General features: G+C 36.5%; 1 protein-coding gene across 5 annotated transcripts; it reads right to left on the bottom strand.

Moving 5' to 3' along the window:
* Window positions 1-3: 3 nt before the first annotated feature.
* Window positions 4-17,870, bottom strand: PRIMPOL (primase and DNA directed polymerase). 5 transcript variants are annotated; one of them, XM_080344520.1, is made up of 14 exons: window positions 17,833-17,870; window positions 16,633-16,993; window positions 14,687-14,871; window positions 13,458-13,549; window positions 12,315-12,456; window positions 10,796-10,943; window positions 6,728-7,015; window positions 4,878-5,040; window positions 3,525-3,622; window positions 3,072-3,158; window positions 2,887-2,995; window positions 1,813-1,895; window positions 1,687-1,733; window positions 4-697 (listed from the first exon to the last, which is right to left on the bottom strand). In XM_080344520.1, exons 3-14 carry the CDS (start codon window positions 14,864-14,866, stop codon window positions 398-400), a joined length of 1,737 nt encoding a protein of 578 aa, XP_080200646.1. In that variant the 5' UTR covers window positions 14,867-14,871; window positions 16,633-16,993; window positions 17,833-17,870; the 3' UTR covers window positions 4-397. The 5 variants fall into 5 exon arrangements, with proteins under 5 accessions (XP_080200646.1, XP_080200648.1, XP_080200645.1 ...); XM_080344522.1 differs by having other exon boundaries at window positions 16,633-16,675; window positions 17,833-17,866; XM_080344519.1 differs by lacking the exon at window positions 17,833-17,870 and adding an exon at window positions 17,346-17,588.
* Window positions 17,871-17,873: the final 3 nt, after the last annotated feature.

Genomic DNA, 17,873 nt, shown 5'->3' with positions numbered 1-17,873 from the left:
AACTAGTGATAGATCTCTTTATTAATTTGTATTTGAAATAAATAATTTCCATTTCTGGAAGTAAATAAATTTATTTTACTTGTCTTATCAATAAAACTTAGAAATATGGCTAACAAAATAGAAACCGCACAGCGGCAAGTGTTAAAAGTGCTAAACTTGGAGCAGCATTCCCAATGAGTTTTCAGGCACCTGTGTAACTGTCCATGATCTCCTTGTGCCAGCTGATGGTCATCCAGTTATGAGGGTACTGATTTGGTACTCAGGTCTTTGTGTCTTACAGCTCTGGAAGAGCATTTCTGAACTACATTGCAGTGTCCTTCCCAGAAGACGTGTGATACACATATACTGTTAAAGCAGATTTCGTTGCTAGTGGTCTGTTTGCTGGCCAAGTCTGTGGTTAGCTGCCCTCTTTACTGCAGGTGTCCTGTCTCCCTAGAGCTTCCAAAAGAATTTCATCAGGAATTCCTTCCATGGCATCACTCAGACTATCATTTGCAGCTTCAGCGAGTTCCACATCTTCAGTAGCTTCTAGGAAACAGGCGTCATCGTTTGCATTGTCCCACTCACTGTCTGACAACAGGAACTCTTGAGACAAGCTTTCCTCTAGAGATGTGGGGCTTTTTGACAAGTCTGAATCATTAGAAAGTGGTTTTACTTCTGTGTTCCCCCTTTCATCCATTAGTGTATGCTCTTCTTCCTTTTAAAAACAAGAATACTATTTATTCCATATGAAAATGGCTTCATGCCTTTAACTGCTCAGCTATGAACGTTTGAAACTCATACTGTCACATATAACGGATACTACAGAAAGCTGGCCAATGAGACAGATTTTCCAGCACCTTAATTTCTAGTCATGTTAACCTGTGGAAGCCTATTTTAACAGGAATAGAAATTTCCTGTTTTTATACCAAACTACAAGTAGTCTGTTGTATACAGCTTCTTAGAATAATACAAGGTGAAAACTAATTTTAATGTCTGTTTAAAGATACTATCAGGATCTGAAAATTAATTTAAATTACACTTTCTACAAAATTTAATAGCTATTGATAATTAAGCTCTGCCTGAGCAGAGCTTAATGTGCCATTCTGCAGTATGAAATTTAAAAGTTGCAAAGAAGCCAACTGTTATTGCCTACTCAGTGGGAAAACTACTAGGTTCAGGACTTAGAATCTAGGTGCAATATCAAGTCAGTTTAAATATTCTACCCAAGTGAGTAAAAACTACTTTAATAAACTAAAGTGGAATTAAGTGAACTTCAAGTTTGAGGGTCACGGACTTAAATTTGACTCAGGTGTTCCAGGAGCACTTCTATTTTATCTGGCCTAGCAGAGCAAAGCTTAACTTGGGCAGTTTTTCCGTTCTGCACCTGCAGTGGTCTTATGGTTCATGCACTGAACTAATGTTCAGACCAAACCAGAAGAAAATCTTTAGTCCTGGGTGAAGTGAGGCTATTGAAGTGAATTAACTTTATCTGTGCTGACAGTTTTTATGCTAAATGTGCTGCTGGAGAACTTAAAAATGAATATATGGAGCTACTGCACCAACACAGCTGTTATAGGGAGCTGTTCTATACGAGCATGACTACTGTATGGAGCTCAAGAGACTGCATTAGCTGGGATTTTCAATGATTTCCAGAGACAGATTTACTCACAAAAACTTTAGCATATTGAAAGGACAAAAACATACCTCTTTGAAAAGAAAAGGGAGACATATCCGAGGTGGTAATGGAAAACCTAAATCAAATATATGGCATTAAAGTTAACATACCAAAAAGCATTAAGAATAACTGCTTTGAATTCACAGAATACATACTTTGTGATTTGAAGTTTTTTTCTCTGCAAACTGGATCATGACACTTTTGATACCAAACTTCCTTCTTTAGATCTACGAGAATCCTGAGGAGGAAATAATTTAGTTTATAGTAACAGTACATAAATGAAGTGAATGCATACGATAAGAGACTCTAACACTAAATGAACAGGTTTTGTTTGTCCCCATCTATGGATATTGCTTTTGTACTCTGACATAGTTATTACATATTTGTTTTGTACAGTCTGTTAAGTTTTTTTTTCAATAAACCTCCAAATTCCTAAGATAAAAATATATTTCTTTTAAGACTAACATTTGAAAGTGAACTTTAGTCAACTTCATTACATTAAGCTTGGAAGAAGACATTGAAGTAAGATTACTATATGGGACCTAACTGTAAGATAAGATTTTGTTGCTGCTGCTGTTACAGATGATTTCATTACAGAAGCCAGATAAAATCACTATTTCCTGTCAGCTGCTTAGACAAGCCAGCTTTTTCAGCTGTGCCTTACAAACACCAGGCTTCAACCAACTTGCTTGAGAAACACCAAGTTCATCTATGGCATAGTGCCTTTTTACACCTGTATTTCTCAAAACCACATTCCTTATCTTTCGGTTATTTAAGTGTTATGTAGCATTATTTTTCAGCCAAAAAAAATTCTGCTAATGATCTACTGCAATTCTAAGGTCATCTAAACCCTCTGACTCTTCAACACTTGTTTTGCTAAAACTATGAGTCCAGGTCTTTGTAGGGTCACTAGCAAAACTCATCTTGACTCAAATGGTGGCAGGTTTGTCATTTTAATAATATAAGAATGGAATTTAAAATATATTGTAAATGAATTTAAAAGTGATCTGTTTTCTTTATTTCTGTTTGTTCAGCTTCCTAGCTAGGAAGCATCATAGAGCCACTTAACTTTAACATACTCTGACATGTATGTTAGCATCTCTAAGCATATATTTTAAATAGCATGAAGATTACTTCACAAAGATAACAGTTTTTCAGCATTTTTATAGAATACCAGTTGAGCAGGAAACAAATAAAGCTGTTTTAAAGTTAATAATTAAAGAACATACATTATGTTGTTACTTTTGTGAGCTCTTCCAATATTTTCACACCAACGGTAACCAAAAATATCATATACAAGTAGTTCTTCTAGAGAGAAATAATTCCATCGTCGTATACCTGTGAGGAACAAAAAAATAATTCTTTAAAAATACTGCTGCAAATATTATTTTGTAAACAGTAAAGTGCTATTTACCTCCTTGAACCCCATCTTTATTAACCAAAGAACGAACAAAATTATCAACTTCTGGATATGGTGAATCCTGATAACCTTCCATGAAATCTGTTGAAACAAAGACCACAGAACCATACTGTTACTGGTTTTGTTGTTGTAATATGTAATTGTTACATGTTATATAGACCACAGACAGAAAATATACAAGAATCACACCAAATCCTTAAATAAAACCAGGGATAAACCTAATGTCAATTTCCTGTACAGAGGGAACTGGAACAAAGCATGACTGGGAGCAGGAGTTGGGGTAAACGGAATTCAGGTGCTGCAGAGCATTCCTCGGGACGGCTGTACTCTGCCTCCTGCAGACAGCTTGCTGAGGAAAAGCTCACCTAGAGGTCACCAGCTGTGGAAGTCATAGTACATCTAATTTAAGAGTACTTTTTTCTATACAGCAGAAAGGGCTTGCGGTACCTCCACTGCTTCTGGGAGTTCTACTGTTGAAAAAAGCAGACACTTTTCTCTCCTCCCCTGAAAAGCCAGATGACAGAACTTTGGTGTCATCCCTTATTCTGAAAAGAGAATACCAAGGAAAATGTGTGATTTTTACAGCATAACATAATATGGTATAATGTAACACAGTCCTGGGCAACCAGCTGTAGGTGGCCCTGCTTGATCAGGGGGGTTGGACCACAGAAACTCCAGAAGCCCCTGCCCACCTCAGCCTGTGATTCTGTACCTTTCACAGGCCCTGTAGCACTTTTTCTTCTCATTTTGCTGTTTTCCCCTGACTTGTACCCACAGAGGACCAGGTTTCCTCCTCCAGAACAACAAAATTTGGTTCCTGGCAAAACTCCCAAGATCCAGGCATTTAAAGACTGTTCGTCTACTGTACTGCTCTACTATTCCTTGAACAATATTTGCTCTAAGTATAATATTTATGCTTATAGACCCTTGAAAAGCTTTCATTTTCTTTTTTCTTTACTCTCTACAATGAACTACTTTGCTGTATGATGAGCTGGGAGCCAGACAATCACACAGAATTTCTCATCCATATTTATGACAGGCTCAGCTGATACCTGTGGTCTGAACACACCACACGAGTTACGCTCTGGGGCTACTGGCATCAGCTCAGGATAATGAATATGTCAGGATATAAAATTTGAAGTCACAACAAATATGTTTTGAATCAAAAATATTATACGTAATATACCTATGCATGTACCATTTTAACCTTCTTTCTGCTGAAGTAACGATTAGGATCATCTTAAGATACAGTCAGTGCAGGACAAGATATGTCAGACATTTAGCTTAGATACAGAAAACTTGATTATTATATGTACCAGTATCCAGCCTAAGGAGGCATATGTAGTATCAAATCGGAAATCTGTATGCAGGTAAACACGTATAAAAATATTTTATTTTTTTTTATCATACATCAAAATATTTAGACTCTCTGTAGTTAATCGACAGTATTTAATTTTTCCTTTCAGAACTGTACAGAATCCAACCAAACCTAATAATTACTACATTTTTGCATTTTGAATGCGTATAGAGAAATGAGGCATAACTCAGATGCTGTACCACATGTTCTGTGTTCTTTCAACATGTGAAAGTAGGTTAGGAAAAAGAAAAAAGAAAGAAGTCCAAAGAAATCTTTTCTCCAGAAGAAGGAGTTCTACTGGGAACTCCTAAATTACACTGTAACAATGTTCATGAAATAACTGCCCATTGATAGCTGTCATTTGTAACTGCTGCAGGAAAAAAAAAAATCACTAAAATCAATATTTAAAAATATTATCAATTCCACTAGAATTAAAGATTTACCTAATGTTGCAGATCAACGAGGAAAGAAAATATGCTTCTTCCAAGGAAACATTCTCTTCACAGTTAGGGACAAACTTATTATCCTCTGCTATCTTCAGAATCACATTTTTTCCTGCTTTTGATGATTTATACATCCGGAAATTTCTATTCTTTGTATAAACGCCTACAGGAAAACAAATATTTCTTAACATAACAATGCTGGCTAGGATTTAAGATACTTAGCACTTGTAAATTAAACAATTTTCCTTAGACCCAGCTAAACGTCTAAGAAACGGACAAAAATTCTTACTGACTTCACTGCACCTCCCACAGAAGAAACGCAACAAAGCAAGATCAGGCCCACATGTACATTTTTATGTTTCCAAAGAATTAAGAACCACCTCTACAAAGGCATTTTAATCATTTTGACATTATCATTACTAAATGTTTCTTCAGCATAAAAAAATATGGTGCTTTCACATTATCTGTGTGAAATACAGCTGAGCATAAAAAGCTGCACAATTATTTTAACCAGCAAGTACTTCATCAAACTTCTAGGGTCCTGTATACCAGACACCACTTGTGTGTAGCACACTGTGAAGTTTGCCTCAGGAAAATGTAATTCCAATCAACAAAACCTAACCAAAAAAAATGAACAGGCATTGTTAGACATTGCTTAGTCTAAGAATGCATGGAGGATGTTACGTGTTATTTGCGGGTTTCATGAAGAGAAAGGAATTAAAAGATCTCACACAGTGAGAACGTCACATCCCTTTCTATCATTACAGCCTCATGATGTAACTCATTATTCCAGCTATTTTGATATTAGTCTTCCAAGATTTGAGGTAAAGTGTGTAACATAAATATTGAGGATGGTTAATTTTTGGGGACTAAAATCAAATCCTTAAAAGGTGAAGTGACACAGTAAACAATTTCTTTTTCTCTAATTTCCATTCACAAATATGCTTGAAGGAATTTTGAACAGTAGGTGCAAATAATCCTTCCGAATCAGGAATGGAGAAGCCTAATAGAGGCCCAGCTGCGGGGTTATGTTTCAACAAATCAGACATACTGGAGAGGCCAGGAATAAAAGTGATTCTGAATTCCAGGAGAAGAATGTGAAGGAGTGGGGGTTCTTCAGAGAAGTTCGAGGAAAAAAATGATACACAGTCCTCAAGTACATATACCGCAGCTGTATAAAAGTATGCTCAGCTATTTTAATTTCACTAAAAGAGGATAAAAAAGCAGAGAAACCAGATACGGGGATGGAGAAGGGTGGAACTTTCAAACTTTTACTATGGGTGTTGTGCTTCTAGAGATTTTAAGCATTTTAATACCATGAATACGCTAAGCACAACTGAGGCATGAAGTGCCCAACCCAAAGTTTCTATTATTCTATCATTAAAACCTAATAACTGTCAGCCCAAACAGGTGAAGAAGGCTTAGTTTGTACTTGCAAAACAATACAGAAGGCCACGCCTTAAATACTTGTTCCATAATTAAGCAAATTCTAATTCAACTGAAATAACAAAAATGCAATACATACTATACTCTTAATCCAAACAGGAGCACTATGTCCTTAGGAATAAAAGAGAGAGTCTTGTGTGGATAGAGTTTCTTCAAACTTCAGAACAAAATAATGAGATTTAGTAATACAAGAAGTTCCATGGACCAAGAATCCAAGCCTTCTTTAAAGTGCCACACTTATCATGGCAGTTTCAGCACATACTGTATTTGGTTTAAATTCTGACCATAGGGACAACAATAAGAACACTGGTGTTCTTACTGCCTGTAATCAAAGATGAAGCAACATCTCACTTCTTATCCTTTGCTGCATCCCAAAGAGGTTTAAAAGCACATCTTATATTTACCCAGATCCACAAAAAGTTGCTTGTCTCCTTCTTTGTCATTTACTATTAGAAAGGAAAATTCTGAATTTTCTCCCTGGTGTGCTGTTTCCACGTCCTTTGTTTCGCAAGCAACAGCTGGCCAGCCTTTGGAAGCACCTTCGACACCTGTGAGGTTTTTAAGAGAACCATCTAATCCAACTGCTTCTGCAGAACACTGGGAAACACATCCAGCTCCTTCTGGAATCACAGCTGCAGCTTTACTCTCCAACCACCTTATGGCAGGCTGCAAAATGGTTCTCACAAAGTTACCTTAAAAACAAACAAACCAACCCCAAAGCAGATTACATCATTTATGAGTCAAGAAATAACTTATTTAAATGTCTGTTATAAAATGTAGCTTGATTTTATATTTAAAGTACCACTCAGTAGAACTCTTCGATACACGAATAAAACATTCATATAGCTTTGCTATTACACACCTTATTTTTTTAATCCAATCACAGGTAGTTTTTACTCATTTAGCTGAATATTGTTGTAGTACTTAATGACAGCACACAATACATTAACAAGCTCAGATTTAGGATGGTGAAGAGCTTGTGATTGTCCCTCTCACTACTGCTTTCCTTAATTTCACTGTCAGAATGATTAAAAAGTTTTGCTTGCAGCTCCGTGGTATATTAACTGATATAACAGTTTGACCAGGACCTACTCAAACAACAAATTACTTCTACAAAAGTATTTTGCAATGACTTCAAACTCCCAGTACTGTAATGCAACTCCTGTTGTACTCCAGACTCTGCTAAATGGTAACAAAAGCAAGACAGACAAATGAAAACCATGGCCAAATCACTTGCAAAGATAAAGAAGAAGATAAATATAGTTGTGGAAAAAAAAAACAAACTGAAGTGGAAGGAATGCTGGCAAGGAGGATTCTGCAGTTGTTGGTTGAAGTTTCAATGAAAGAATATGAAATATGGGTCTTCCTATGCTACATACCAGCAGGATGATGCAGTGAATCAAGCGTTAATATCACCATCTTCATCATTCGTTACAGTACTGCTGAGGCACACGAATGAGTCATAGTCATAAGAAGGGTTTTAATCCTGTGTGTTCAAATATGCACACAGAATTTCTGCAGTTTATAACAAGAGTTACTTGGATTTTCAGTTCAGGGAGAATATCTACCTATTTCAGAACTGAAGTTTATTTCAAATACCATAAAAGATAAAGTATCTTTAAAAGTTCTGACTGACTGCGCTTTTGTGTGTGTGCGGTCTCAGAATAGCAACGTTTTTGTCAGTGAAAGATGATTTGGGGAGTTAGTCCTTTATCATTCACACACACCTTTGTTTTCTCTCTTCCTATTTCTTCTAACTGGTCAGACATGGGAACTGAACCCATCATTTCACACTCTTGATTCTTGACCATATTTTATATTTTTCTATTTGGGATTTGTCAACTGTGTAGATCAGTGTCAATTAACTGATCTCCACGGCTTTCCTGTGGACCTACATTATCTGCTGTGCTTTCTTACATGCACTGTGAACTGAGTCCCTGTATTTTAACTAGTAACTGATTCCAAGTATTATATACTAAATGTTTTTAGTCATATTTAATTTTAAGCCCATGCACTTTGTGCATGACTCCTGACATAAAATGCTTATGAAACAACAGTGATAGTTCATAGTGTAGTTTATCTCACATAAATACCACTAACTCATTTTAAAGTAATTGTTGTTAGATAGACCACAATGATGAATTTAAAAAGAGACAACACTTCAATGTGTCTGAAAAATATATTAACCCTCTTAAGTTTGATAAAATATTTTATCACCTCAAATAATATATGTATTTCATAGAGATTCTGTGAAATTATGAAGTTATCTGCATCATTAGTTATTTACTACAGAAGAGTAGTTTGCACAAAGTACAAAGCAAATAGGCTTTAAGCCAGGTTTGTCAAGCAGGTTACTAAAATGCATTAATGAAAAGCCTGGAGTGTAATATTATTGGTAACATGCATGAATCTAACACTGATATTTACATATCTCAATTATTTTAAAAAATCAATTTTTTCAGCAACTTCAACATCTTGTTGAAAAGGCAAAGGCAGAACATGAATACACAATCTCTAAATATATTTTAAGTCTGACAGTAAACACGTCAAATTCATGTCATGGCGGAGATGCAGAACACTTAATTAATGGACTAGAATAAACAGATCAAGCTTCTGCTGAAAGAACTGACTAATCTAATTTAGTTGTCAAGATCACAGGCTAAAATTGCTGTCATACCAAATTATTTATTATCCATGTATTACTTAAGAGTTTTACGGTGGCAGAGGAGCTAAAGGCCATAGTTTTGAACTAAAAATTGCAGTAATCCCATTTAAGTCTTTGGGGCTTTTAGCTGTTATCACAGTGTCATGCAAGAAATAACTGCTCTGTGTCATGCTTGTGGCTGGAAGCCAATATTATAAGCATTTCCTTACAACTTTGACAATCTGCTTAGTTTGCCATGTCAGCTACTCCTCAAAAGGTTTAGGCACAGACATTCCACTGTTCCTAAGAATGAGATGTAGGTTCTTTAATGTTAAAAAAAAGCTGGAAAAAAAAATGGTTCTGAGAAATCCTATGGCCTCTTTGTGTTGAAGTAAGGATCTGAATAGTAAGAATAGTAAGAATAATAGTAAGAATAGTAAGAAGCTATTTAAAAAACACAGGGGGTATAAAAACCAAGAAATATAGTATAATCTTTACTCAAGACTTCAATGAGGGGAGATACAGACCTAGAAAGAAAAGGTAAAGGTGAGAAAGGAAAAGTAATATTGGGCATGAAGACAGTCAGACAGATGGTGACCAAGCAGACAGTGGAATAAAATCAGGAACCTGAGTGGGACCAAAATTATGAACATAACATCCTCAGCTCTTCCTGTTCTACAGCAGTGGAAACCTGGTAACAAAGCACAGCATTTCTTGCAATTCTGCTGCTGTTGTCACAGCTCCTCCTGAACACAAATGGTAGAGCTAAATGTCGCCAATCTAAATTTCATCCCTTCTACTAACCCATGAGAATATTAATACAGTACTCTCTAACAGCATTTCTGCTTCCCCTCCATCACCCTATTTGTTTGTTTGAAACAAAGGCAATAAGGAACAAGGATTACAAAATGAAACACTCAAATATTAAGAAATTACAAAACCAAGGCTGCAGGTGCAATTTTAAAAGACCCAAACTTCTGCATTTGTAGTTTGATACAGATTTTAATTCCACCACTGGTCAAACTGTTTTCCATCAGTTCCTGCTTCACTCAGACAAAACTCAGCTGATTTTCTATTGCGCCCACATTGTTCAAAGTAAGTCTATAAGCCTGCTTTACTGCACAACACACAGAATACAGATACAGGGAGAAATTATGAATTTCAACATGAACTTAATGCTCACCACCGGCACCTCAGTGCTTCATAACCAGTGTTTTTAAAGAATGTTCAAAATACTTCTGTGAAGTGAGGAGGTGTTATTGTACTTATCTTTCAAATGGAGTCAAGAAAACCCTGAACTGGCAATTATTTGTGTTGGAGTTGCCATATCACATGAAATCCTGACTTCTAGCAACAAGTAAAATTACTTTCGGCTTTTTATTAATCGTGTTTATGCACAGGTGGTTTTAAACCATCTTTGTCCTGCCTTTCTGACCCTGTGCTGAGCACAAACCAACAGTATTAAGGCAAATAATCTTGGCTTCAATTGTTAAGACTGACATTAAGCTGAAAATTAAGGAGCTATAGTCATACTGTAATACAATTTTCAAGGCAAAAGTCAGTCTTGCCCATAGTTTCATAAATAAAACATACAGGCCCAAAAAAATCACATTTTTGCAAACACATATGCTAATTATCGAAAAAGAAAGTAGATGAGTTGAGAAATAATGAGTTTCAATGAAACAGAAATAAATAGTCACTTCTGCTGGGAATACATATTTGTTTCCACATGTAATTCCATTAAAATAAATACTGAACTGTGAGATGACATTTTACAAAGTAAAACCCTCACTTTTTATTTCTAGGTGTAAGAGAAAAAAACACTTACCAACATGAGTATTATCCTTAAATACAGTTTTCTGGGGTAGAAATATTAAGTGTCGACTAAATTTTTCATCAGTACTGGAATCTAAATTCAAGACATCTTCAGCTGAGCAATTTACATCATAAAGTTCTTTTAATTTTTGGCTGACAAACTGAAATGATAAACATTAATTAGGCTTTCTTCCCCAAACATTTTTAATAGTGGGATCTATGAAATCTAACACAAATGCAGATTCTACAACTTCTTTGAGGTTTTTTTACTCATTTGAAGTATTTAATTCAAACTAACTCATAACATCACAAATTTGACATAGACTATACTTCCTGAAATAAGCAAGTCACTGAATATACTAACAGTGATAAGATGAGCAGATTTTCAGTTTTTCAGGTCAAAGTTTAGTTTAGTGGCTTTATCTTCTGTTTTATTTTCCATCACAAAGCAGTTCACACCCACAGTGACACTGTTTGTAATACAGGCTGACCTAGAGTGGAAGACAGGCTATCATGATATAAAGGGCTGGTATGCTAATTCACTGTTATGATTTGGCTAATTCATTGCTATGAACACTAACTAAGCAGAAAATATAAGACCTTCGGCTCTAAAATAGCTCTAAAAATCTTCTATAAGCTAAACTTGTCCTAAACTCATGTTTAGGACTGGGACTCAGAACCTAAGGATCTGGAAGTTTAAGATTTTAGGATCTCAGATCCTCCATCCAGCAAATCCAAAGTTTTTTTCCTAACCCGAGGAATCTCTAGATTTCACAATTGATCCACAATGGAGTAAACAGCTCCAGAATCTGTATCAATGAATGGTTCTTTATGAAGGAACACCTTCAATCTTCCTTTCCCTTTTCCTTTCCTGCTAGGGACATGTAAGTGTCAGAAGTTTCACAAATCAATGGACACTCACAAAGACACTTTACTGAAATAGAAGATATTCTTCTAAAAACCTGCTTTATTTTCTACCTTTGTAATATTGAATTTGCAGTGGAGTTCATTTTCCAACCAAATGTACAATAAAATGGAAATTTGCACTATTATTATTAGCAAAGATACTTAACTTTAGGTCCCAAACTGGTAAGTGTAGTCACCTGATATTCTCTACATCATCATTTAACTCAATTACTTGATATATGACTGCACCTGGCAAAGGAAATTAACCGAGGAATATCTGAATTGAACTTTTATTGATGCTATTCTAAGGAATACCTAAACATTCCTTCAATTTCACAGCTTTGAAGTGGCAGAGCACATATAACAGTCTGCGAAAGCAAACTTATCATATCAGTAAACCTACAGTAAATACAAGCACTTCAACAATCACTCTCTATTTTTTTATTTTCACTTAAAGGAGAGAACCTTTGCTTTAATTAAATCAGTACGTTTTACTTCATTAAAATAACCATTAGGTCTACAATTCATTTTCATTTTAGTACAGAATAATCAAATGGTCAATACTTCAGTTTCATATTAAATAACAATAAATTTAGATTAATCTACATTACTTTGCCCAAGTTTACCTCAATTAACTTTGCAACCATACTCTTCCCATCTGCACCAGGATTTGCTGGTTTGTAGAACTCCAAATCAAAATAAAGCTTGCAAGCATCTTTTTCAGGAATTACTTCGTAGCAGTGCATAAGACTTGTTTGATAACCTATGCTAAGGAAAAAAAACCAAAAGAAAACAACAAATCACAACCTCTCACAATAAACATTATATATACTTACCAGCTGCGAAAAAGGATCCTGGAAGTCCTAAATATTCTTTTATTTTTCAATCAACTACCCATATTAAAAAAGTAGCAGCCCTGTAATGCTTTGAAAAAATTGTAACTTCATCATCAAATATCAACAAAGATATTTGTCTGGCCTAGAATCTAGAGTTCGTAAAGTATTCTCTTCCCCATCCCCCTCATGTCTTAGAATACACACTGTCAACAGAAATGCTGTTGAAAATTTAAGGAATGATGGAAACTACAGTAAAAAACTTACTAAGTTATCACTCATATGTCTTAAGCACTAAAAACGAGATTACAGAGACTTTTTTTCAACTAAATTAAAAATTAATCTCATTTTCAAATTGAGAAAAAATTCCAGTTTACTTTTAATATAAAAATTGATTCTTAGATTTCTTTTACTTCATAACCAAATGCTTTATTCTAAAACAAAAAATTGGGGGGAAAAAGTTCAGTGCATAATCAAATCGTCAATACTTGAAATTACATCACACAAATACAAAACCATAAACTGGTAACCGGACAGTTATATTAATGCCCACTTATTTTTATATATAAGTAATCATAGAAATGTGTTTGTGTCAGATGTTTGTATGATCTCCTGAGGAAAGCTGACCGCTAAAGCAAATCTACTGCTATTAGATTTAAGTTCCGTAGATGGTGTCCTTAATTCCCAGGAAATATTGTCCATCTGCAACTCAAAATAAAGCTGAAACCCACTATAGAATAGACTGGTTTGTCCTTATGAAGATTTTCCCCAGGGCCAAGATCAAACCTCAGGCCACCCATCACAGCTCTGTGCTAGGCAGAGCAGCAAAGGGCTACTGGGGATACTTATCCAGTAATAGCTCTTGCTGGGTAACAGTCTATCTCGTTTGCTACTATATCTTACAGTAACATATAGGGTACCTTTTCAAATACTCACGTGTAATAAAACCAAAGCTCTTTATATGTTGTCACAAGGTAAAATCTCTGTCCACTTTGTGTTTTCTTTTCCAAGGCAAAGACATGAACATCCTTTTAAAACAAAAACATGGAAGTTTTTTTTATTCAAAGAACGAGTTAAAGTCTTCAGAAGTTCCTATTTGACATTAGTTTCTTTGGTCAAAGGTTAGTAAATACTAGAAAACTACAAGTAGATCACTTATCCTTTTTCAACCCAAGCAGCATCTGTTTTTATTAAGAACGCCATTCTGATTTCAGTTATGTGGTAAAAAGTTGAAGCTTTTCTTTGCTGTGCATTAATGTAAACTGTGTTTTCTCTGTAAAGTTTTCTTTTTTCTGATCAGTGGCATGTGCATCTAAGGGAAAGAGGAACAATGTCCTGAAACGAACAGTCTCATGGACACGATGGCAGCATATGGCTTTATAGCAAATATTCTTTAGACACTATGTTATTTAAATCCAATAACGGAAATCTGAAAAGAAAACAAACAAACACTGCTGAGTCAGTGAGAGTGCATTTTGGAAAACAGACTGTCAAGATTACTTAAACACCTAAAGCAACAGGGAGAAACTATCATACTTTATTTAAAATCAGCAATAAATTTGAAAAGTACTGAATGCAGAGAACTGAAAACAGAGGATACATTTTGCAAAATATTTATTTGGCTCATCAGTTCTTATCATCTGAACTTGATACTCTGATGCCACTGGAGAGTTGTATTGTGTTTGTTTTGTCTCTGCCTCCTGTTTATCTGGTTTTCTTCCTCTGTTTTTTCCTTCTCTTTCTACCCATCTCTCACTACTTTCCCATTCTGCTGTCAACCTTGACAGTTTCCTTATCTTCAGAAGAAACAAATCTATCACCACAATGTTACCAAAAAACACTTTTACTGTTAAAACCTAATACCACATATCAATTTATATGTTAGAACTAGTACTTCTTAGAGCTATCTCCAGTCTAGCATGATCACCTACAAAGACAAAAAAACCCCAACAAAACCAACCAACCAACAATTACCAAAAAACCCACACACTAAACCAACCAAACAAAATCCCAGAACAAAACCTTGCCGTTTCAGGACTGGGGGAAAAAAAAGGAAAAACAAAAAATGTCTTTCAACCTGATAAAATACTTTACTGTTAACCAAGTTTTAAGTGAACCTTGAAAGTACGTAAAAAGTAGACACATTCACCTATCAAACAATTTACCTCTTTGCAGGTTTTTACATAGTTGAAAGCTTCAACCTGTCGACGAAATATTTTCCAAACAGAGGACGGCATAGAGGGTTTGGACAGTCTTGGTCTATAAACTGGAGGAAGAGGGTTTCTTTCATAGTAAGATGCTCGTTCTTCCACTTTCTTCAGTCTTTCTTCCCATTTTCTCTTCATTTATCCTTAAGCAATTACAAATAGTCAAATCAGTATCAATTTATGTTTGTGACACACTTTTAAAACACCCAGTACTCACCACTGATTTTGATTCTGGTTTTGTTGAATGTACTTTATATATTAACCAAGAGGAGACAGTATTCCAAATGAACACCCAGCCTTGCTAGAATACTAATTTTAACATTAATTCTTTCCATGCAGTTTGGAAGTAAAAGATTTTAATATTAATACTATCAAAAGTAAACACAACAGAATAGGCATAGTCAGGGAAGGCCTATGAAGTTTCATTTTTGTTTAGAAAACGGTGCTACATTCCTCCTCAAAATGTGTATAAACTGTGTTAGTGAGCCACACAACATTAGTAAAGAGTGAAAAAATACTATGATTTCTATCTATGGTTGGAGAGACAAATGAAATAATTAATTTGTATGGGTAGCACAGCAACTGAGTTCCTGAGAAAAATCAAGATTTCAGTCACTCCAGCTCTGAATCTCAAAGTGAAAGAATCGAAATCCAAAATGAGGGCTCCATTTTCCACTGCTGACCTTTACTATTGGTCAATGATACTTTTGCCTGCTTTAAAATCTCATGTACTTTCTTGCAAACTTAAGACAGCAATCTTATCTCTTTTCAATAAATAGTACGTGATGCAGTAATGCTTGCTATCTTGCAACCTTTAAACTTCTAGTCAAAAAGTAATCCAAATGCTACAAAGTAATGTAGTAAAGCATAAACACACATTAACATACATATGATTATTTGTAAGTTTAATTAATGTTTGTTTTCTGGGAGAATTCATTGCCCCTCTGAACACCTGCAAATTGCTATGAAACTGAAAGAGAGGAAGTGAGGCGAGAAGTAAAAAAAGATGAAGGGGCATCTTTTAGTTCTGTCCAGCATAACCACCTATCAACCCTTGGTTCTCAAAACAACCTCCCAGTTGCAAGGAAAGATCAAGATGAAACTGACTACACTCAAAAGTATTCCAACCTTTAACAAGCTGGATCCACAAGGTGAGCTTAAGTATTCAAGTACTCTTGTGGACTCTGAAGCCCAAATTTTAGATCCTCTGAATCCTCCTCCAAGTATTCTGTAGTAAATGTTCCTGAACACCTACATTTCTGCCCACGGAACGTCTAAGCCTGCCTGCATTTTGATAGTTTAGTGCCTGTGTCAAGTCTAAATAAAATAATGTTTTTTCTTTTTACAGAGGTCAGACATATTATCTCTATAGCCCTTGTCAATTTCCTGACCTGTGAATTTCCTCCATTCCCCTCCTTTTCCATGCAATTAGCTGCTTCTTTGGAAATGAAAAATGAAATCATAGACAGCAATCAGCATTTCTCAGAAGTGCTGGCAGAACCCTCAGTTTCATTTTGATGCTGTTGGCTTTATTGTAAATTAATTGGGTGCAAAAGACATTCCCTACATCAGCACTTTCCCACAACATGACCATTAAAAGAAGGGAAGCAAGGAAAATTCCCAAAATTCTGTACTCATTTTAAACTTTCTAGTTAGATCAGGACGTAATTTTTCAGAAATACAGCTGAGAGGATATCTGAAACTGGGAGAAGGCTATGACCCTTACTTTAAACTGATAGTTGTCACTGTTCTTGCAGTCCAGATACCCTTGGATTCTAAGCAGCCCAATGTGTTGGGTCTTTCCAAGGTAACTTCAGTTGCTATATAAACTATACCTAACACAACACATCTTTTTAGAGCACGCGCAGTTTACAACTACAGACCAGGTGTAACCGCAGACTCACCTTCTGAGTTCGCTGGGAAATTCCCCCTTCGCTGTACTCTCTTCTGTCCCACCAGAAGTAAGGGAAGTAATGGTTTTTATTTTACTTGCCAGAAAAATTGTGTCACCAACACGCCTGGACATGAGTGCTTTTGAATCAGCAGGATGATTGCATGAAAACCCTGGGAAAAATGCATCTGCTAGGAGATGACTTAAAGAACTTGCTATTTTATTCCCCTGCTTTGATAGAAGACTATTTCTTTTTTAGTGATGAAGACAACAGACATCTTGTAATTCTGTACCTCACATAGCTGTTGGGTGGTGAGGTTTTTTTTTAAACAAACGGACTCACTATTTCAGATATACCAATTTTCTCCCTTGTGCTACGGAGAAAAGACAAACACAAATGCACGATTTCATTAGGTGTCTCTACATTTTTGTTAAAAAAAACGCATGCTCAAAAGCCTGTAAGGACTGTAGACAAAACGCACTATCCACACCTGCTGAGAAACAAAGTTTAGATATGCAAATCAACCACTGCTCAAAATTACATTATTTACATTGGTTTCCTGGCACGCAACACAGCTCTATGGCAGAGTTCATGCTCCTCAACACCAATAAATCCATGAGATTTTCTCCCAGCTACTGAATCAGCCTTAGAGGAACCCATTTAACAACTTCCTCCCTAGCGCTGTATTTCTTAACATTAGCAAAAATTAGCTTAGTTATCCTTACGTTGAGCTGAAGTGCGGCATACTGACAAACACCATTCATCTTCCCTCAACAAAAACAAGGAGGAGCAAATTTTCAGCTTGCCCTCCTACAGCTTCTACAATTAAGATTTTCAGGGTTTTTGTGCAAAATGCAGGATATTAGACCTGGTGATAAGGCCTCAAAAAGTAGGCTAGTGCCTGTTGTGAGAAGCTGTAAAGCTTTGTTTCTCTGTTAAACTGCGACAGGCCCAGCCCCAAACCCACGCAAGGCTGGCGCGGCGCGGCGCGGGGGTCACCGGGCCGTACGCGCAGCCCAAGGCCGCGGTGGCCGGGCAGCCCCGAGGCCCGGCCCGCTGCGCCAAGCGCCGCGCTACGAAACGGGGCCCGGGGGCAGCAGCGCCCAGCAGGCCGCGGGGCCGCCCCTCGCGTCTCCTCAGTCACAGCACCGCCCCCGCCGGCCAGCGGCCTCAGGGAGGGGGCGAGCGGCCGCCCCGCCGATACCGACTCACCGGCACGGCCCGCACGCTGCCGCCGCTGGCGTTGGAACTAC

This window comes from Nesoenas mayeri (genome assembly GCF_963082525.1).
Source record: "Nesoenas mayeri genome assembly, chromosome: 4".
Classification (NCBI taxonomy): domain Eukaryota; kingdom Metazoa; phylum Chordata; class Aves; order Columbiformes; family Columbidae; genus Nesoenas; species Nesoenas mayeri.
The sequence above is the reverse complement of the archived record's forward strand: the minus strand, read 5'-3'. Positions and strand labels throughout refer to the sequence as shown.

Bases quoted from the DNA above. Each gene is read 5' to 3' on its own strand.
- PRIMPOL (XM_080344520.1), bottom strand. From the start codon at position 14,866: ATGAAGAGAAAATGGGAAGAAAGACTGAAGAAAGTGGAAGAACGAGCA. The intron at 12,457-13,457 runs GTGAGTATTTGA...TTTTTTCCTTAG, and splicing joins GAGCTTTGGTTTTATTACAC to CATAGGTTATCAAACAAGTC. The intron at 1,734-1,812 runs GTATGTATTCTG...TATTTGATTTAG, and splicing joins AAAAAACTTCAAATCACAAA to GTTTTCCATTACCACCTCGG.